Raw genomic sequence first — 20291 nt, forward strand, 5'->3', positions numbered from 1 at the left:
TTGAGCGTCACCTTGGAATTTGTATATAAATAATATGAGTCGTTGCATTGAATATATAGTAAATTCCCTACGTTATCATTATATTGAACATGCTTGGCATGTCCAATCAGCGTGTCTTTTATATACCTCTCTTATATAGTATAAAAAAGAGTTCTGCTTTTATTCTTAGTTAATACTACTAACTATCAACACGCTGATACTCTAAAAACCACCTGCTAGCTTCGACCGCTAGATTATCCGCTAACAAACAGATTTTCCCCGGGTCAGATCGAATCGATTTAATGACAGTTTTAATTTCCAAAGTGCCCAAAAAGTCGCTTAGTTCGAACGCATTTTGATTCTTTTAAAACAGTACTCTTTATACGATGCTTAAGTCTTTATTTTTAAAAGCCGCTCCACTAATTTTTGTCACGCAGAAACTTACTAATCAAACGGTCAAGGAACTTTGGATCCAAATCAACTACTGTATCTCATGCAACTTGGCTGAATATCACTGTATATTCATTGTCACTATACATAAGTCAGTTAGTGTAAACCCCTAGTGTGATCCTCTATTCCATTCGAATGCAATTGGCGATTACAACTTTAGGCAATATCTTAATACTGACCATTAAAATCTTGTGACATTTGTTGGGGTTCCATTTTTGATAAGGTTAATAATATTATGTATATAGAATATACTAGAAGTTCTCCTCATGGATTTAGGAATCCACGAAAGGGAATCAACACTTTTACATAATCTTATTCTTATTTCTTTCTTCATTTTATACGTCTTTATTCATTGATCCTATTGCATTATCAATCCTTGCACTTCAGCTTCCACTAAATTTGATGACTGTTCTGAATCTTATTTTCACTGGTCTAATAATTTTTGTCATCTTCTTAACACCGTATATGATAATCTTCTAGCTACGTGATTGAATGTATTAATCAGCTGTACTAGTAATTGATGGATAGTTGATTATTGTTCCAACACTTAAGTAGGTTCGGATATTGTTTTGTTGCAATTAAATCGCTCTGATCAGGTTGGCCTATCCGTCGTAAGAACCTATCTATCATGGGCACATGGCGCAGTTGGTAGCGCGCTTCCCTTGCAAGGAAGAGGTCATCGGTTCGATTCCGGTTGCGTCCATTAATTTTTTAACGTACGCATCTTTCTCTTTTTTGAACCTGTCATATTATTTTTGGGATTTTTATGTATTATGCAACGTAAACTTATATATAGTAAAATAAACCTTGAAAACCTAAAAAAAATTTATTCTCTTATCTCAACTGTTAAACCTCTATAAAAATCACGGTAATTACAGAATACAACAAGCGGAACTGTTCTTTTTCTTCTTTTTTTGTTGTGAAGTAGTAGTACTTCCTGTTTTATTAGTAGCACTCGATTTCGGAACGGCATGCGATGTCTTACGCTTTTCATTAGCAGCTGTAGATTGTTTAACTTTACTTTGTCCTTGTGAGGACTTGTTATACAAACTCTTAGATGATTGTTTGTTGTTTGATTGTTTTGTATCTTGCCTTGCGGTGCTAGGAAGCTTGGTAGATGGCGACTCATTTTTGATAAATTGCTGACTTTGATTTCTTGCGTCCTTGATGGCTACACTCTCCATTTCATTCCGAATGATTTGTCTAACCAAATCAACGAACACCTCGTCGACGTTACTTCTCAATAAAGCGCTTGTTTCATAAAATGGGACTCTACCCCATTTACTACTCACTTCTATACCTTCTTCTACACTTATTATTCTTTCATTGATTAGATCGGCTTTATTACCTATTAGAACCATCGGAACACGGTCGGAATCTTTGATCCTCAGGACCTGTTCTCTCAACTCCATTAATTCTTCCAAGGATTGTCGGTCTGTTACTGAATATACCAACAGGAACCCCATTCCAGATTTTATATATAACTCTCTCATCGCAGTAAATTGTGCAATGCCCGCCGTATCTAAAATTTCCAGATCAAAGACTTTGTTATCGATCTCGATGGTCTTTCTGTAGGAATCTTCAATAGTGGGATCATATGTGTCCAAATAAACCCCTTGTACAAATTGAACTGTCAAGCAGGATTTACCAACACCACCTGCACCCAAAACCACTAATTTATAGTCTCTCATTACTTCTTATGTTTGTAGCCAAAACTTTGTTCAGCGATGATAAAGCCAAAATATTAGAAGTCTATGTATGTTCTATCTCGTTATCAAATAGTGCTATCGTTGTTCAGTAGGATTCCAAGTGAAAACTCTTTGACGAAATCAAAGATGGTATTCTGTTTTTTTGGGATTGAAGCTCTATTCCACTTTTTTCTTTTTTTGCCTGCTCTTTTCTTTTTAACCTTCTTCGACGATATTTCGCGTTTGGGAATGTCGAGAGTTAGCACCACTTAATGACGCGAATTACTTGTGGGGCTGACGTTTCTCATAGAAGGTCATTCAAGAACATATAGCTTGTTTGATCTAATGAAACAAAATACAGTAGATATTTGAAGTGTTTAGAGAGGAAAGCTATATAAAAGACGCCGGCTTGCATTTACTCTACGTTTGGTGCGTTCTACTCGTATTTTTCATAAAGTTCTTTTTTTGGAAATATGTGTATTCTAAATGGCACAAAAGATGATATTTCTTGTTTCGAATATACTGCTGATTTTTAGAAACTACACTGAACATATAACTCAAGTATATATTTATTGAGTGTGAATGTATTTCCAGGAAAGAGAAGTTGACGGTTACGGACACGACAGAGAAAGGGAGGCACATTCTTTTCTCGACACTTTATCAGATACACTAGACTCAATTTGTATAGAGGAGCTTGGCGATGGGACAAGTATCTTCAATGGGGATAGTGTAAGGTTTGAAGGATTTGATATAAACAGAAGGCTGTTTTGTTTGGGTTCAAATGTCAAAGATGAAGATGAAAATGACAATGAAGATGAGAATATTATCAAGAACATTCTGCCGCAAAGTACAAAGTTAAGAGGGACAGTAAGACAAAAAGGGAAACTTTCAAGAGGCGTAGTCTTGGTGGCCGAGAATTCCAAAAGATGTCATGCCGAGTCAAGCTTAGATTTGAGTGAAGATTATGATACGCAGTATGACGACAGCTATGAAATAATAGAACAAGAAGAGAATAGTGTAAGGCCATGTGGATGTCATAAATCAAGGAAAGCTAAATGTTTCAAAGAATTAGAAATTGAAAGTTTGGAAAAGGGCGACATAAAGAAAAGCCTATTTTATAAAGATATCAATGAATGGTGCAAAGAATATGAAATCAATAAAACTAGAGAAATTTGTGTACCATTGATACACGAGTTTTGCTTGAATAAAGGCGATAGCGATAGCTTATTTTGAAGTATATTCATATATAGGTAGAAACTTTACAATTCAGCAATATCAGGTTTAGGGCCTAGTGGCACTATACCAAAAGGATTGATCCTATTTTCGCTAGTTTCCATCTTAATGTAAAATAACTTAATGTGATTGAAATCTGTGCTAAACCTAAACTCTTTGTAATTCCAGTACAGATTCTTCAGCCACAAGTGGAGATATGAAAACCCATCTCTTATGGTTTTCAGATTACATTTGAAATGCTGTACGTACACGATGTCGAATCTAATTATTGTTGCATACAATCTGATGTCCGCTTCAGTTAACCTTTGCCCCAAAACGAAAAACTTGAGCAAAATTTTATCCTGCATATCACCAAACTGCTCTTGTAAGCGCTTGTAATTGGTCTTTAATATGTTTTCTATTTTCTGCAAGTTCTCAAATAAATTTTTTACTTCAATCTCATAGGCCTTTGTGTTGTCTGCTAATCCAGCCTTATAAACACCAAGGTTGATATTTGGTTGGACCCATTTGATGTTCTTGTCAATCTCATAAACCAAATCATTGGGGACTAAGTCGATCACGCTGGCTCCCGTATATTCAATAAATTCATCGAATACTCCACTATTCAAAATTCTGATGATATCACCACTTTCGTTATTCACAATTTTCTTTGTCTTGCAATCCCACAGAACGGGCACAGTGAATTTCGTACTGGAGTATTCAGGATCGTCCAAGTAGTACAGTTCACTCAACCTTGATATACTTTCGACCGGATCAAACGCACCATCCACGAACAACCTTGCTGAATCATTATCCACATCGCCAAACTCCCCAGATTCGTCTAGTGTCGCTGAAACAATGCCGCCAGCGGTGGTAAAGAATTTCTGTCCATATGAGCCTGGGCGCTCTGGAGCAGATAAAAAGCGAGCACCCTCAAAGTCTAATTGCCAGTGTGATATAACAAGCCCCAGAACAGATTCTAGCTGCTTTAGAGACCTGGCAAGAATGGCTCTATGAGTGAATGGACACCCAAGGGCTCCATAAATGTAATATCTTCCTTTTTCTGGTTTGAAAACAGGGTGATCTTTAGAAATCGTTTCCCTGTAAGATGTAGGCATGATTCAACGTTGATGGTCGCTATTTTTGCAACAACTTTCTCTTGAAATGCTCATGCCCTCAACTGAACTGAACGCGCGAACACTCTCTTACATGTGAGTTTACTTTATCCAAGAATCAAGGGCACCTACATGTGCTTATTAATTAAACTCCCTTCGCCACCCAAACTTTCCAATGAAACTATCAAACATGAGGCAACAGCTTGCAAAGAAGCGCTCTTTTTTCGCCGCTGATAGCACTTGACTGTCATTGAATATTTCCTCTATGACACATTCCCCTATTTATTACTAAATGATATGGGCAATGGCACGTGACAGCCGAGGCCTCCTGAACAAACCCTCCTCCTGAGCGCTTCCATAACCACCTTGCGTCTGCAGCCTTATCGCAGCAATTTCAACTTCATCATTGTGAAGATAACCAGCTTCGTCATGATTGATAAATGCTGAATTCGACATGTGCAGGCGACACGGCATTACAGTTTCGCCAGTTTATTGCCATCTTCCTCCACAGTTTTTGCACCGAAAGAAAAAAGAAATCAACACCGAAAATTTTTTCTCCTAAAGGTCAAACTAAGCGCAAGGCACTCTATCTGCCTTGTATATATAAATGTGTTTACGCTTTTAAAGATATATAGGTATGTTCTGAGCTCGCAGGTTTTTACTGGAATACACTTGCTTACGGAACAACCGAATAATTATCACGCAAAAAATGACTAAATCTGAGCAGCAAGCTGATTCAAGACATGACGTTATCGACCTGGTTGGTAACACCCCATTGATAGCGCTAAAAAAATTGCCAAAGGCCTTAGGTATTAGACCGCAAATCTATGCTAAACTGGAATTATACAACCCAGGTGGTTCCATCAAGGACAGAATTGCGAAATCCATGGTAGAGGAGGCTGAAGCTTCTGGTAGAATTCATCCCTCCAGGTCTACTCTGATCGAACCTACTTCTGGTAACACAGGTATTGGTCTAGCCTTGATCGGTGCTATCAAAGGCTACAGGACTATCATAACTTTGCCCGAGAAGATGTCTAACGAAAAAGTTTCGGTTTTGAAGGCTTTGGGTGCTGAAATTATCAGAACTCCAACCGCTGCTGCTTGGGATTCTCCAGAATCTCATATCGGTGTTGCCAAGAAACTGGAGAAGGAAATACCTGGCGCTGTTATCTTAGACCAATATAACAACATGATGAACCCAGAAGCTCATTATTTCGGTACTGGCCGTGAAATTCAGAGACAACTAGAAGACTTGCATCTGTTCGACAAACTCCGCGCTGTTGTTGCCGGTGCCGGTACTGGTGGTACCATCACTGGTATCTCAAAATACTTGAAAGAACAAAATGACAAGATTCAAATTGTCGGTGCTGATCCATTCGGTTCGATTTTAGCTCAACCTGAAAATTTGAACAAGACTGAGGTCACTGATTATAAAGTCGAAGGTATTGGTTATGATTTCGTTCCTCAAGTCTTAGATAGAAAATTGATTGATGTCTGGTATAAGACCGACGACAAACCTTCTTTCAAATACGCCAGGCAATTGATTTCCAACGAAGGTGTCTTGGTAGGTGGCTCTTCTGGTTCTGCGTTTACTGCGGTTGTCAAATACTGTGAAGATCATCCTGAGCTGACTGAAGACGATGTTATAGTCGCAATTTTCCCAGATTCCGTTAGGTCATATCTAACCAAGTTTGTAGATGACGAATGGTTGAAAAAGAACGATTTGTGGGATGATGAGGTCTTAACCCGCTTCGACACTTCAAAACCGGAGGCTTCAACTACCAAGTACGCTGATGTCTTTGGCGATGCTACTGTAAAGGATCTACATTTGAAACCTGTAGTTTCTGTCAAAGAAAACGCTAAGGTCACTGATGTCATCAAGATCTTGAAAGATAATGGCTTTGACCAATTGCCAGTATTGACTGAAGATGGCAAATTATCTGGGTTAGTCACTCTATCCGAGCTGCTAAAGAAACTATCTATCAATAATTCTGACGGTGACAACACCATAGTGGGTAAGTACTTGGATTTCAAGAACTTGAACAATTTCAACGACGTTTCCTCCTACAACGAGAACAAATCCGGTAAAAAGAAGTTCATCAAGTTTGACGAAAACTCTAAGTTATCAGACTTGAATCGTTTCTTTGAAAAGAATTCATCCGCAGTCATTACTGATGGTTTGAAGCCAGTCCATATCGTTACCAAGATGGATTTGCTGAGCTACTTAGCATAAAACAAGAACTCCCCCCCTCCCCCTTCAAACAAGCAACGTCCGTCATTCCTTTACTACTCATATGCACCGTTCTCTATACAAATATATAATCAAATAGCGTCCGTACGAAGCAGCATTGTTCTATTATTGTTACATGACCCTCACCAACTTTGAGGCTGGAACCTTTTTACTTTCTTTTATTACCCGACCCTGAAATGAGATAAAAAAAATTCTAACTTGTCGAAACGGTCGGGCAATAGATGGGTTTTCTAACGTATTATGACACCGTGGGTCTAGCTAAACCCGTATTCATAATGAACTCTTTCAGTATATGTCTATTACATTTGTAAACCAAAATAGCCAGCACGTTGCATCGATTAAATTTTATTATTATATATAGGTATATTTAGAAACTTACAACTGACAAAAACGACGAACAGAAAAAAAACAATTAATGACGGATCCCAGAAGGAGAACAGGTCGTCATTTCTTAACACCAGAGAATTTATCATCTACAATACAAATTACAAACTTACCCCCAGAATGGAATCAAGACATAATTACCTCGGTGGTGGCAGGTTCTGGTCCAGTCATAGATATAAAACCCAAAAATGACCCGAGAACTGGAAAATTAACTGGTGTGCTGTTCGATTATTTGACTAGTAAAGAATGTAAACGCGCTTGGGAAATTTTAAATAGAATTGAAAATTTTCCCGTAAAGATAGAACAAATAATACCATCAAATTTTAAAGATCATCTTAAAGAAGCAGCAAATAAAAATCCTCAAAAGCAAGTGTTGCAACTTAATAGAGATTCTTTTCCCTTCGAGGCGGGATTAGAGTTGCCCTTCGAAATGGTAACAGAAGTTCCTATCCCTAGGCGACCACCCCCACCACAGGCTTTGAATAATGTTAATTCCGCATCGAATAACGCAAATATTCAATTCCCTGACATACTAAGTAAAGCATCCAAACACTTGCCAATTTTCCAAGATGGCTCCATTATTGCTCCAGACAAAATTTCACAAAATTTGAGTAAGATTCCGCCGTTGCAACTTATTGAAATTATATCGAATTTGAAAATCCTATCAAATCAAGAGAATATTCAAAAATCACAGTTAGAAACCTTCTTGAATACTAACAGTGATATCACAATCTCCGTGACGCAGGCCCTGCTAGAAATGGGGTTTATAGACTACAGCGTGGTAACGAAAGTGTTAAAGTCCCAAACCAGTGAGGCACCATCAATGCTTTCGAGTAACAGTACAAGTAACTCGAACACCCCGATGGGTGGAATTAGAAACAACACTCCTCTGCATGTTCCGTCGAATGATGTCAATAACAATCTCAACAATATGCCAGTGAACGTAACTATGCCGATGCCTATGTCAACGTCACCATTTATTCCTCCACCTTTACAACAACAGCCATTTGGATTTGTGCCACCGGGATCCTTCATGCCTCCTGCTCAAGCTCCTTCTATGAGACAGTCAGCATTGATGAACCAACCTAGTCAGATACAACAACCGGACCTAAGCACTACAGAAGCTCCCTCCCATGGAAGTAAAGGCGGTAGTGGAGGCACCATCAATATCGCGAAACTACAGCTGCTGCCTGAAAATCAGCAAGACATGATCAAGCAGGTTCTTACTTTGACACCTGTCCAGATTCAAAGTTTGCCAAGTGACCAGCAACTTATGGTGGAAAACTTCAGAAAAGAATATATAATTTAAATAATCATGCTCATAGTCTACCAGCAAACTACACGTAACTACATGGACCTTGCATCTGTACCTCTTATCACTCTCAAACGCGACGCCAAAATAATTCAAAATGCTAGAATTTTAGCTTGTTAAATAGACCTTTTGTCTTGTTATGACTTCGTCAATTCAACTACACACTTTTCTCATGCCGCATCATTCGCCGAGTTTCTACGCAAAAGTGTGAAAATAAACGGCGATGCCATAAACGGCAAACTTCTAATGTTAGATAACGTGGATCTCCGACACATGTGAAATTATAAGTAGGCATATGAAAATACAACTATTTGGACTGCCTTTCCCTTTTATTTCTTTCGCATGCTAAGAGTTTCTACCGAGCCTCCGAAATATATCTAACAGAGTAGAGTTCATTTCAAAGGCCTTTTTTCGTTCCTTTACTCAATTTCTAATCTTTCTCCTTACTTCATCCCCATAATTATATACGTTAGTTCAACCTAACAAAGCTAGGAGTTTTGTTGCCAAGAAAAGCTAAAACCACCTGTCAGGGCTATTTGAACTTTTTTTCTATTAACTGTGAATACTTTTGAGTGATTTTCTTGATTACAAAGCCTTTTTCTGTAGATGACCAGTTGTAACAACACTACTGTGTCCGAGATGGTTGATCCTGTGGGAAAAAATAAAGGCACCATTAACGTCAAAGCTAAAACGCGTTCAAGCAATGTCACTTTCAGACCTCCTGTGACCCACGATATGGTCCGTTCGCTTTTCGATCCAACTTTGAAAAAATCCTTGTTGGAGAAATTCATTGCACTGGCCATCATTTCAAATTTTTTCATTTGTTATTGGGTTTATCAAAGATTTGGCTTACAGTTTACCAAGTACTTTTTCCTTTTACAGTATATGTTCTGGAGGGTAGCCTATAATCTGGGTATTGGTGTTGTTCTGCATTATCAGTCGCATTATGAAACGTTAACGAACTGTGCTAAGACACATGCGATTTTCAGCAAGGAGAATCCACGAGGTCAAGATGGCAGTACGAATTTTTCAACAAATTCTAAGTCTTTTTCAGATAAACTCTGGAGTTTTATTAGGAAATTCTGTCAGTATGAGATTAAAACAAAAATGCCAAAGGAATATGACTTATTTGCTTATCCGGAAGAAATCAACGTTTGGTTGATTTTCCGCCAATTTGTTGACTTGATCTTAATGCAGGACTTTGTGACGTACATTATCTATGTTTACCTTTCTATTCCATACAGTTGGGCTCAAATCTTCAACTGGAGATCTTTATTAGGCGTCATTCTGATTCTATTTAACATCTGGGTTAAAGTGGATGCGCACCGAGTTGTTAAGGATTATGCCTGGTACTGGGGTGATTTCTTCTTCTTGGAAGAATCAGAGCTGATCTTCGACGGTGTTTTCAACATCTCCCCACATCCAATGTATTCTATCGGTTATTTGGGTTACTATGGTCTATCATTGATTTGTAATGACTATAAGGTCCTTTTGGTGTCCGTCTTTGGTCATTATTCACAATTTTTGTTTTTAAAATACGTGGAAAATCCTCATATTGAAAGGACATATGGCGACGGGTCTGATTCTGACTCTCAAGTGAACGGTAGAATCGATGATTTGATTTCGAAAGAAAACTACGATTATTCAAGGCCCTTGATTAACATGGGTCTTTCATTTAACAATTTCAACAAGCTAAGATTTACTGACTACTTCACAATTGCTACCGTTGTGGCACTCGCATTGGGCGCGATACTGAACGTTAAGTCTATCAATTTGAATTACCTTTTTGTTATCGTGTTCATGACAAAACTTGTTTCATGGTCGTTTATCTCCACCATATTGTATAAGCAATCCAAGACAAAATGGTTTACAAGACTGTTTTTGGAAAATGGTTACACTCAAGTGTATTCCTATGAGCAATGGCAGTTCATTTACAATTATTATTTAGTGTTAACATACACATTAATGATAATTCAAACTGGCCTTCAAATTTGGAGTAACTTTTCTAACATAAATAACAGTCAATTGATCTTTGGGTTGATTCTAGCCGCGTTGCAAACGTGGTGTGATAAGGAAACGAGGCTAGCTATTTCTGATTTTGGTTGGTTCTATGGTGATTTTTTTTTGAGCAACTATATTTCAACTCGAAAATTAACTTCTCAAGGTATTTACAGGTATTTGAACCACCCTGAAGCAGTTTTAGGAGTTGTCGGGGTTTGGGGTTCCGTATTGATGACGAATTTCGCCGTTACAAATATCATCCTTGCTGTTTTATGGACTTTAACAAACTTTATTCTTGTCAAGTTTATTGAGACTCCTCACGTTAACAAGCTCTATGGAAAAACTAAACGAGTTAGTGGTGTTGGGAAAACTTTATTAGGTTTGAAACCGCTCAGACAAGTTTCAGACATCGTCAATAGAATTGAAAACATCATCGTCAAATCGCTAATTGATGAAAGCAAGAATTCTAATGGTGAGACAGAAATTTTACCAAAGAACTATCAAGAAAATAAAGAGTGGAGCATGTTAATCCAAGAAGCGATGGATAGCGTTGCGACAAGATTAAGCCCATACTGCGAATTGAAAATTGAAGACGAGGTAACGGAAAATAATTTTGTCCTACCTGAGCCAGTGAGTTTAAACTGGAAAATGCCCATCGAACTTTACAACGAAGACGATTGGATTGGCTTGTATAAAGTTATTGATACAAGAGCAGATCGTGAAAGGACAAGAGTTGGTTCAGGCGGTCATTGGTGTGCGACTTCCAAGACCTCATACAAGAACCACGGTCTAAGACATAAGGATTCCATTATGGATATCAACGCAACCGAAAAGTACGTCCAAGGTAAGGTGACTTTTGATACATCCTTGCTGTATTTTGAGAATGGTATTTACGAATTCAGATATCACTCTGGGAACTCTCATAAGGTGCTTTTAATTTCTACTCCATTTGAAATTTCATTGCCAGTATTAGATACTAAAACGCCTGAACTTTTCGAGAAGAGTTTGGTCGAGTTTTTGACCAAAGTGAATGTTTTCAAGGATGGCAAGTTTTTTCCCTTAGGCAATAAGTTCTTTGGCATGGATGGCTTGAAGCAGTTGATCAAAATCTCGATTGGCGTTGAGCTTTCTTCTGAATATATGAGAAGAGTTAATGGTGATGCTCACGTCATTTCACATCGGGTTTGGGAAATAAAGCAAACGCTCGATAGTCTTGCATAAGTATTTATTTTAAGAATGTATATATTAAAAAAGAAAGTATAAAGATTGTATATTTACATCCTGAATAGCGGTAATTATGATATTGTATTATAACGATTCTACAATGTATGTGTATATGTATACATATATATAATAACAACGTCAAATTATGATGATGTAAAATGCCTGTACACGTGCCTTGTATTATTAATTTTTTCAAGCCCATAAGCTCTCCCAAGCTTCATTTCAGCTAAGATGAACTTGTGTCTAGGCTTTTCTGTTCCAATAAACAGCTTATCATTAGATCCCTGTAACGTCTATATTGTTCTTTGCAATCATCGACGGATTCTAAAAGATCTTCGTTGTTACCTTCATCCTTCCAAACACCGACAATTTCTTCTCCGTTTTTGATAAACGATACAACAGTACCGTTGGCCTCTCCAGCACCTGCCATGTCTACTATTTCGATACCGGCATCTGCTAACGCCAGCGTGATACTAGTGATACAATGAGGTATGAGATACGATATTTCAGAAAACGTCTTCTTGCTTTGTGATTCTCCGGCGGGGGCTTCGCTTTGAAGGTTCTTGTCATATGTTAGATAAACAAAGATATCGATGCCAGATTTGGGATAACGGGATAGGTTGACGACTGAATTGAAAATACCCATCAGAAAACCACTAACTTCTTTTAACTCGTTTGTATTGTATTTTTCCAGAAGACCGTTCTTCAATTGAATAGATATAGTACCCTGAGATGTGAAGGAACCTCTAATAGAACGTGGCCCATATACAGCTGTAATCAATGACGTTTGATGTCTCAAGTTTCTGGCTTCAACCAAAGCAGATCCATTACAGTTCTCAATGAACCCAGTATGTAAAGAAAGCTCATCTCCATTCTCACTATCTTTAGATGGCATATTTACCGGCTTTTTCTGTTGCTCATCAATGATAGCGTTGCTAAAAGCCATTGGTTTGGCAGCAGCCGGGCCCAGTAACCTCCTCCTGTCTTGAACATTCATTATTTTCCAAAGAACAATCGATACTGATATATTTTGGTTTTCTAATAGGGTACGTGGTCTTCCTTCCAAGTAAGAGTATCTCTAGCTCACCAACTAGCATAACATCAAGCGTACATTATAGATGGCTGTTCCTACAATTTCAAATTTTCTGAGTATTTTTCAGTCCTTTCTACCCACCCGTATCTGGCGATCTCATCTCTTCGGCAAAAAAAGAAGAGGCATTGCTGAGAAAAATCCCTGATAAAGATGATGAATAAAAGCTTAAGAATGTATCCTATTTACTTACTAATGTACATAAAATATTATAAACCAAAATATTCCTCAAAGATGGAATATAGTAATTAACGTAAAAAAAGAAAAATTGAAATCGAAATTCATCTAACTTTCCGATTAATCAAATGTTTTCTTTGAACCGGCGAAAGAAGCAGTATTTCTTGATCTGCCCAATGGAGCATTGTTAGCACCGGAACCGGTTGGTCTGAAACCACCACGACCGCCACGAGCACCACCACGAGCACCACCACGACCGCCGAAACCACGGTTACCACCACGAGCACCACCACGGCCGCCGAAACCACGGCTACCACCACGACCACCATCGTTGTTTGGTCTTGGAGAAGAGTAGTCTAATCTGACTGGTCTGTTGTCGATGTATTCACCTTGCAAAGATTCTAAAGCCTTCTTGGAATCCTCCAAGCTAGAGAATTGGACGTAGCCGAAACCCTTTGGTTGTTCAGTTTCTGGATGTGTTGGAATACGAACGGAAACAACTTCACCGTGTTTAGCGAACAATTCGAAAATGGTGTCTCTGTCAGCGTTGAAGGACAAGTTACCTAAGAATAAAGTGTCAGATGGTTCAGATGGGGTGTCACCGAACTTCTTGGCACGATCGTTGGTGTTGTTACCGGCTGGCTTGCTTGTGGACAAGTCACAGTTGATTGGTCTACCATCGATTTCCTTACCTTGCATTTCTTGAATGGCCTTTTCAGCATAAGATTTGTTCTCGAAATCAACGTAACCATAACCACGAGATCTGTCGGTACCTCTTTCGTTGATGACTCTGGCGCTGATAACACCGCCAATGTGTTCGAACTCCTTCTTTAACCATTCGTCATCAATGGACCACGATAGTCTGCCGACGAAAATGGTAGCAGGTTCTCCAGATTCTTCGTTCTTTTGCTTCTTGTTGGAGGATTCGTCTTCTTCTTCTTCTTCTTCAGCATCTTCAGATTTACGCTTCTTGTCATTAGATTCTTCCTTTTCGCTTTCGCTGTCAGAAGAAGATGCGTCAGAGCTGGAAGATTCCTTAGATTCTTCCTTCTTGGATTCTCCTTCTTCTTCATCAGAAGAGTCGGAGGAAGAAGAGGTGCTTTTGGATTCCTCCTTCTTGACCTCAGCTTCACTTTCACTGTCGGAAGAGGATGAAGATGAAGAGGATTCAGAGTCCGAAGATTCAGATTCAGATGAAGAAGAAGAGGAGGAAGAAGATACCGCAGCAGCCTTTTCTTCTTTGGTTTGCTTGGAAGCCTTAGCTTCCTTCTTGTTACCTTTTACTTTAGTAGTCTTAGCCATCTTATGTTATCCTGCCTCGGTTGAATGATCTGTGATTGGTTAACGGGTTGTGCTTTCCAAGCAAGAAAAGGAAGAATAATGGGAAAGAACAAGAAGGTGCTAATTATACAGAAAATGCAGAGAGCAACAAGTACACTTAAGTACTTTCAATATGCCATTGAAAATTTTCGTTCTTGCGATGAGCTGCCCTTGCAAATTTTTCACCAAGAAAAAGAAAAGAAAGAAATGGAGAAGAAAAAGAAACGAGTGAAAAAAAAAGGGCATGCGTAGGGACCCATACATCTGGAGATTACGTATTTCTAAATAAACGATAATAAGGAGTACCAGGTTATAGTAACCATCTCACTTCAATTGTGCCATCGGAGCTCTTCCTAGGAATGAGGGATATGCATGTGTTATAATGTGTACAGGGGTATGTGTGGAGACCATGAGCATGATTCATTTCTGAGAGAAAAGCAAAGGAGAAACTAAAATCTGGTAGGGCCGTACCTGTAGAGCGCGCCATGGTGACAGTGAATGTGTAGAACAGATGTCTTGATACTTTTGGTTTCTGTCAAAGCCTTGTGCCTTTGCCTCCCCTGTTTCAATCGACTCTACATCGCCATTTAGCACAAGCGAAAATATAGCGCAGACAGCGAAAAAGCAGTTTAAATTGCAGTAAGGTCTAAATGTATATTTACTTTCTATGTGTGAAACTAACTATATAAGGGAAGAGAAGTAGCTTGGGAAAACACCAAAGATTTACTTAGAAGAAGGTTTTTAGAAAAAAAGGTGAAAAAAAAAAAACCAAACGAGAAATCACGTTTTCTATCGCAAGTGCACGAACTGCATGTATTGGTTTGCCAAAGTTACATGAAAAAGAATATATTTGAGAAAAGGCCTATCTTTTTTTTGTTATGTCGCTTATACCTTATTTCAATGAGCCAGTTTGGAACCTCTTTGCCATGAGATCGGCCTTCAAGGAGTTTGAGCCGTCGAGACTGTAATTGGAAGAACGTCTCCTTCTATCGTGAAGCAAAGCACCTGGCTCGGTCAAATCACTAGGAGAAAAACCCCCGCTCAGGGAACGTGGTAGAAGAGTGTGGTGTGGGAGGTCGGCTGAGGAAAGGTTTCTGTTGGTCATTGGTGCTGAATTGATTTTAGTCTCGATGGGGAAAATTGTGTCTGAGATGCTTGTCCCACTGGACATAGACGCATTCCGACTTGATCTTTTAGAGCGATGGGAAATGTGCATCGTGGAATCCTTGGGCGTTAAGGGAAGCACAGCGCGTTTGGACGCGCCTTCCGAGAACTTAAGCGTTGGAGTGTCGAACGTGTAACCGTAATTGCAATCATCATCATCGAGGATGGCGGACTCGCTCTCTAAAAAAGGGGACGATCTCCTTGTTAGGGATGGGTGACTAAGTTGGTTTTTCAATCTAGAGTTCTCCTCTTTTAAAGTTTCAATTTCCCGAAGCAGTCTTACCACAATGGCGTCTTGCTCTTTTTCCATTTCGTTTATTATTTCTTCCCTTGAAAGTCTCCTTTGTCCTGCTACCGACGAGGAAGTGGGCGTCGATGACGTCGAGAGTCTGCGAGGGTCACGTGCCACAGCAGGCCTCATGGCTCTTGTAAGGGAAGTTTGTCTGTCCCTGGGTGGTTTGGCCACAGCTCTTTTGTACTTTGATTCTTTGTTCATATTTACGGTTCTCGAAGTAGCGATCATTATAAACTATCAACGAAATATACGCCTAATATATGTAACTGTGCGAAAATAGTCGATTGGTTGTTCCCTTAGTATATATATATATATATATATATAATATATATAATATATATTAGCTAAGGGAACGAAATCAAACAACATAAATTAACATTAGGCAAAAAAGAAACAATTTTCTAGACTGAGCCCGAAGATAAGCTTTATATATATGCAAGTCTATTTTTGTACGGGCAAGGTCGTCTAAGCCAACGATAACAATAGCCAGCTATGATCGTTGAGTACAGCGTGGGGCAATTTTTAGCGTGGTTGATAAGAGCGCATTATCTCATCCATCATCGCCAATTTTGGACCTTAACGGCAAACCTCGGATTTCCGTGGAAACGCATGGAAAAATTGATCCGGGCTGTGAGGGGGGGGTCATCTTCTGGGGCAACCCTCTCCGGCCATAGCCACCACCCCGCGGCGGCTACCAATTTAGGAATATCCAGGCTTTTTTTTTGTGGTTGGCCCGGGATCATCTGTAAGAGCAGGATGTGTCATCCGCGGCGAACGTCACATTGGCTTGATATTATGCTTTTGGTGCAACGTGTTGAACACGTTGCGCTCTTGGTCTTGATAGGGGTGGGTGTAAAAGAGCCACAAACTCGCTGTTTCGCTGTGGCTCTTGCGCACCATTTCTTCTCTCACCCCGCCTTGTGAAACGCTGTGCATGTGCTTGTGATGAGATTGTATTTATTTTGTATATTCTAGTCTAACGATTCTGAAGATCACAGAGTACCCGCAGTGTCGCAGGTCGTAGAACAAAAGGTTGGAGCTGAAACAGAAGCACTCATGTCTGGATACTTTAACCACTTGTCTTCAAGTGCACATTTTCCTAATTTTCAAGTAGATCAGGGTCTCATAAGCGACACCGGTAGCGCAGCCAACGATCGTAGTGGTGGCAGCATGATCGATTTTGCCATACAACTGAACGAACTGAGCCTGGAAGAGAAAATACTCAAGGAGTTCACGCTGTTTCAAAGCAAGAATATGGACCTATTGCAAGATACGTCGTCGACGAGAAGTCCGAATGCTACTTCTTCTCTAAGACAGAGCCGGATTCAAGGCTGGTGAACACGTGCTTCGTTCGACCGTTCATGGGGGGAGGTGGGGAGACGGCACGCTACGTAGTTATGAATATAATACTATTTCTATATAGCGAGTTCTTTATTCATGCATTTCTGGACAATGGCTCATTCATTTTTAAGTACACACTAATATTCATGCATTGGAAAAGAAAAAAAAATCAACGATATCTTTACATCATCTGCTGGCCCGTCAGATAATAGCGGTGTTTTGAAGGGATACTCTCAGAACGTCAAGAAACTCAATCTCTGAACCGTATCTGACTGATATCATCACCTGCCGAACCCTTGAAGGAACCTACAGAGCGGGGCACTCGTTATGCGTTTCCGTGCACGTCGCGATCTTTGGCCCCTCAGGCTACAATTGGTGAAAATTATTATCTTACTGCGGCCACCAAGATTGGCGAAACAGGTCATTCCTTCCACGAGAGTAAAGAAAAGAGTGTTGATAATTAGTAGCATTTATCAAGAATAAAACAGATCGCCGTTCAATTTGACGATGGTTTGTATCTTGTCTTATCGGTTTCATAATTTACTTCATCTTCAAACACTATGTATCATATCCTAGAAGCGCGAAGATTAGTCTCGATATGCTCTCTAGGTATTCATGGAGGGTGGCCGAATTTTGTCCGAACAGCACAGGCACTGAGATAGGAATAAACTAGTTGCAGCTCGATACCCAGATCATCACTCAAGGTGTTAGTGGCGTGCTCTATCTCAAATGAAGCTGTGCTTTACCACTATAGCAACCGTTCGTAACGAAGCCATGCTAATAACACAATTTATGTGGTGATTAGCGGTTGGCCAAGTAAGCCTACGAAGTACAAGTCAGCGGCGATTGTTTTAGATCCAGGATTCCTTTAACATGCTGAAGACTAACCTTTCTAAGTTCCAGAGCTCTGTTGCAGTAACAAAAAAGTTGTCGATATCATCCACGGGGGAATGTTACATATTCTGCTTATTTTATATGATATATAGATTGTACCAAAATGCGGAAGCACTCAACCAACAAATTGTTCAGGCATTCATACGGTATGGCTAATCAGATTTAAGCAATGTAGTCGTTGGCATAGTGTGTCTGTTTCAGATGCGTTTTACGTTACCTGTGGTATGATATACAGCGGTTAACCGACTCCCCCATGAACGCATTACAGGTCAGCCCGTCTTGACAAGAGCTAGTGTCGAAACTTATCACCATGTTAGTAGACCTCTTTTGTAGGGTCTGAGTAATTTCGCTGGTGTTGTCTCTAATTAAGTCGCCATTAGCAGAGCCTAGGGCAGTACCAATATTGCCAACTATGTTGCTACGGACTACTCGGTGATCGCTGTCTGCCAGATCCATACTATCAAATATGTCTTGGCGACCCTGAGTAAAGGCTAAATAGTCAAATTGACCTAGACCGTACTCATTGATAGTACAACATTTCTGATATAGGGTTTCATAGTACTGTCCCAGTTCTTCCATTGATACGTGTACATCTATGCTTGCAACACCTGGAAGATAGCCTACAATGCTAGTCAAGTTAGTATTATTCCTTAGGCAGTCAAAGAAGCTAACCAGTTTCAGGGACGATATTGTTGTTGGTCCCAGATGATCCGTAATATTAGGGGTGGCAAAGTTGAAATCTACTAGGTCGCGCTCATTTGTCTCTGCGTCACAACTGTCACCATTTACCACAATACTAAAGATCTGTATGATCAACAGTGAAAAAATATCTAGAAAGACTGAACGCTTCATGTCTTCTATGGATGTTTAGTTCTTTATGAATTTTTTCTTATTTTTATATTATGTTAGACGTGTATTCCTGACAGTCTGTAAAGTTCTCGAATTCGGAATCATCTGATTCTTGTAGAGAATAGAGTTATGTGTTAGGGAGAACTCGCATTTTTGCTAAGATTCGCCTTACTGCGGTGTTTCAGCGGACACATTCTAGAGAAGTGGCCTGGTTCTCCGCAATTAAAGCATAGGCGGTGACGGAAGCATATAGTTAGAAGTTTTTTTTTCCATTCATTGTTATCGTCGCTCGAGTATTTTGGTCTAGCTCCTAATCTCTGATTACGAGTGCGTCTAGAGTACATAGCGTCGATCTCCATAGCGTCTGGGTCGGCGTTGTGCAGCGTTCTTTGGCGTGATCCATTAGAATATGGGAGGTCCATGTCGTCTATTGTTTCAGCACGATATGCTATTTCCTTAGCATCATGGATAGTGATAGGTCCTCTGAGCCGTAATTCTTTCCTTATGTGACCTTTCAAGCCTCTAGTGTAACTATTAATCAGGGAATGTTCTGATCTACAGTTTGGTGGTAATAGTAGACGCAACGATTCGAATTGCGCATTATAATCGCGAACATTACCGGTTTGTGTCAATTTTTCTAACGCAAGTTCTATTTTGTACGTATCGACACTTTGTAGGGAATGATCCCGTAAATCATTGATAAACGATGTGTAGTGCATTTGTGGAAGGTCCTTTTCCATTTGGTATTCTAAAAACTATCTACTCGCTTCACCTGCTAGGTTACCTGCTCGTAGATTAGACGTCGTTAGGCCAAGTAATTCGTGTGATCCAGTTTTCTACCACGAACTACTTCTTAGTACAAACGGTACTTTCCTTATCCTGATTCTAACCTTCGAGTCTTAGGCGGCGCTACCAATTGTCACGTAGCGAACTTACTTATCCAAGTATTACAGGAACTTCAGATTTAAACTTAAACTTGTTCTTTTATTTCTATATATCTAGTCCGCATTGTAGTTTCCTACAATACCACTATTTATATATGTTGGTTGTTATTACTGGTTTGGACAATGTGTCTTCGTCTGTTTCAGATGCAGCTAGCAATTACCCTTTTAAGTAACTGCTAGTGTTTCATCCGCGACATGGCTGTTACTATTAACGTGAGCTACTCAGTTTCAACCTTGACAATTTTCACAAAACGTTGGTTTCGTGGTCTAGTCGGTTATGGCATCTGCTTAACACGCAGAACGTCCCCAGTTCGATCCTGGGCGAAATCATTTTTTAATCCATCCCTTTCCCACCCCGGAATCAGGGGACTTCTTGAAGAACACTTCTCTCATATGAACGAATCAATACCAAACTGTCAAATCGCGAATTTATTGGAATTATTATGTACAAGTGGACTTTATACTCATCGCGTCTCGATAACGACGTGAGAAACGACTTTCTTTTTCATTTTCACCGTATTTTTGTGCGTCCTTTTTAATTTGCAGTTTTTTTCGTACTGTTCCACATGTCCAAAGTTTTTTGTTTTTTTTCAAGAAAAAT

At 39.5% G+C, this 20291-nt stretch overlaps 12 protein-coding genes and 2 non-coding genes across 14 annotated transcripts; 7 read left to right on the forward strand and 7 right to left on the reverse strand.

Annotated features, from left to right (window-relative positions):
• The first annotated feature begins 1059 nt into the window (after nt 1-1059).
• On the forward strand, nt 1060-1132 carry Skdi_7.trna29A. Its single transcript has one exon. It is a non-coding gene; the product is annotated as a tRNA-Ala (tRNA).
• Nucleotides 1133-1301: 169 nt separating this feature from the next.
• RSR1 (Ras family GTPase RSR1) lies at nt 1302-2120 on the reverse strand (the record flags this gene model as incomplete). The annotated part of the gene is made up of 1 exon (XM_056228170.1): nt 1302-2120. The coding sequence occupies one exon, from the start codon at nt 2118-2120 to the stop codon at nt 1302-1304; it is 819 nt and encodes a 272-aa protein (XP_056087918.1).
• A 579-nt stretch (nt 2121-2699) lies between these two features.
• SKDI07G4030 (uncharacterized protein) lies at nt 2700-3350 on the forward strand (the record flags this gene model as incomplete). The annotated part of the gene is made up of 1 exon (XM_056228172.1): nt 2700-3350. The coding sequence occupies one exon, from the start codon at nt 2700-2702 to the stop codon at nt 3348-3350; it is 651 nt and encodes a 216-aa protein (XP_056087919.1).
• A 26-nt stretch (nt 3351-3376) lies between these two features.
• Nucleotides 3377-4447, reverse strand: GTO1 (omega-class glutathione transferase; the record flags this gene model as incomplete). Its single annotated transcript, XM_056228173.1, has 1 exon — nt 3377-4447. One exon carries the CDS (start codon nt 4445-4447, stop codon nt 3377-3379), a length of 1071 nt encoding a protein of 356 aa, XP_056087920.1.
• A 706-nt stretch (nt 4448-5153) lies between these two features.
• CYS4 (cystathionine beta-synthase CYS4) lies at nt 5154-6677 on the forward strand (the record flags this gene model as incomplete). The annotated part of the gene is made up of 1 exon (XM_056228174.1): nt 5154-6677. One exon carries the CDS (start codon nt 5154-5156, stop codon nt 6675-6677), a length of 1524 nt encoding a protein of 507 aa, XP_056087921.1.
• Nucleotides 6678-7110: 433 nt separating this feature from the next.
• Nucleotides 7111-8388, forward strand: PTI1 (cleavage polyadenylation factor subunit PTI1; the record flags this gene model as incomplete). The annotated part of the gene is made up of 1 exon (XM_056228175.1): nt 7111-8388. One exon carries the CDS (start codon nt 7111-7113, stop codon nt 8386-8388), a length of 1278 nt encoding a protein of 425 aa, XP_056087922.1.
• Nucleotides 8389-8997: 609 nt separating this feature from the next.
• Nucleotides 8998-11613, forward strand: CHO2 (phosphatidylethanolamine N-methyltransferase; the record flags this gene model as incomplete). Its single annotated transcript, XM_056228176.1, has 1 exon — nt 8998-11613. One exon carries the CDS (start codon nt 8998-9000, stop codon nt 11611-11613), a length of 2616 nt encoding a protein of 871 aa, XP_056087923.1.
• A 229-nt stretch (nt 11614-11842) lies between these two features.
• MTR3 (exosome non-catalytic core subunit MTR3) lies at nt 11843-12613 on the reverse strand (the record flags this gene model as incomplete). Its single annotated transcript, XM_056228177.1, has 1 exon — nt 11843-12613. One exon carries the CDS (start codon nt 12611-12613, stop codon nt 11843-11845), a length of 771 nt encoding a protein of 256 aa, XP_056087924.1.
• A 390-nt stretch (nt 12614-13003) lies between these two features.
• Nucleotides 13004-14185, reverse strand: NSR1 (Nsr1p; the record flags this gene model as incomplete). The annotated part of the gene is made up of 1 exon (XM_056228178.1): nt 13004-14185. One exon carries the CDS (start codon nt 14183-14185, stop codon nt 13004-13006), a length of 1182 nt encoding a protein of 393 aa, XP_056087925.1.
• A 910-nt stretch (nt 14186-15095) lies between these two features.
• On the reverse strand, nt 15096-15890 carry RTS3 (Rts3p; the record flags this gene model as incomplete). Its single annotated transcript, XM_056228179.1, has 1 exon — nt 15096-15890. One exon carries the CDS (start codon nt 15888-15890, stop codon nt 15096-15098), a length of 795 nt encoding a protein of 264 aa, XP_056087926.1.
• Nucleotides 15891-16718: 828 nt separating this feature from the next.
• Nucleotides 16719-17000, forward strand: SKDI07G4120 (uncharacterized protein; the record flags this gene model as incomplete). The annotated part of the gene is made up of 1 exon (XM_056228180.1): nt 16719-17000. The coding sequence occupies one exon, from the start codon at nt 16719-16721 to the stop codon at nt 16998-17000; it is 282 nt and encodes a 93-aa protein (XP_056087927.1).
• Nucleotides 17001-18110: 1110 nt separating this feature from the next.
• On the reverse strand, nt 18111-18749 carry SKDI07G4130 (uncharacterized protein; the record flags this gene model as incomplete). The annotated part of the gene is made up of 1 exon (XM_056228181.1): nt 18111-18749. One exon carries the CDS (start codon nt 18747-18749, stop codon nt 18111-18113), a length of 639 nt encoding a protein of 212 aa, XP_056087928.1.
• Nucleotides 18750-18880: 131 nt separating this feature from the next.
• On the reverse strand, nt 18881-19486 carry SKDI07G4140 (uncharacterized protein; the record flags this gene model as incomplete). Its single annotated transcript, XM_056228183.1, has 1 exon — nt 18881-19486. The coding sequence occupies one exon, from the start codon at nt 19484-19486 to the stop codon at nt 18881-18883; it is 606 nt and encodes a 201-aa protein (XP_056087929.1).
• Nucleotides 19487-19946: 460 nt separating this feature from the next.
• Skdi_7.trna30V lies at nt 19947-20020 on the forward strand. The gene has a single exon. It is a non-coding gene; the product is annotated as a tRNA-Val (tRNA).
• The last annotated feature ends 271 nt before the right edge of the window (nt 20021-20291 follow it).

The sequence above is a fragment of the Saccharomyces kudriavzevii genome, assembly GCF_947243775.1.
Source record: "Saccharomyces kudriavzevii IFO 1802 strain IFO1802 genome assembly, chromosome: 7".
In the NCBI taxonomy this organism is placed as follows: Eukaryota; Fungi; Ascomycota; class Saccharomycetes; order Saccharomycetales; family Saccharomycetaceae; genus Saccharomyces; species Saccharomyces kudriavzevii.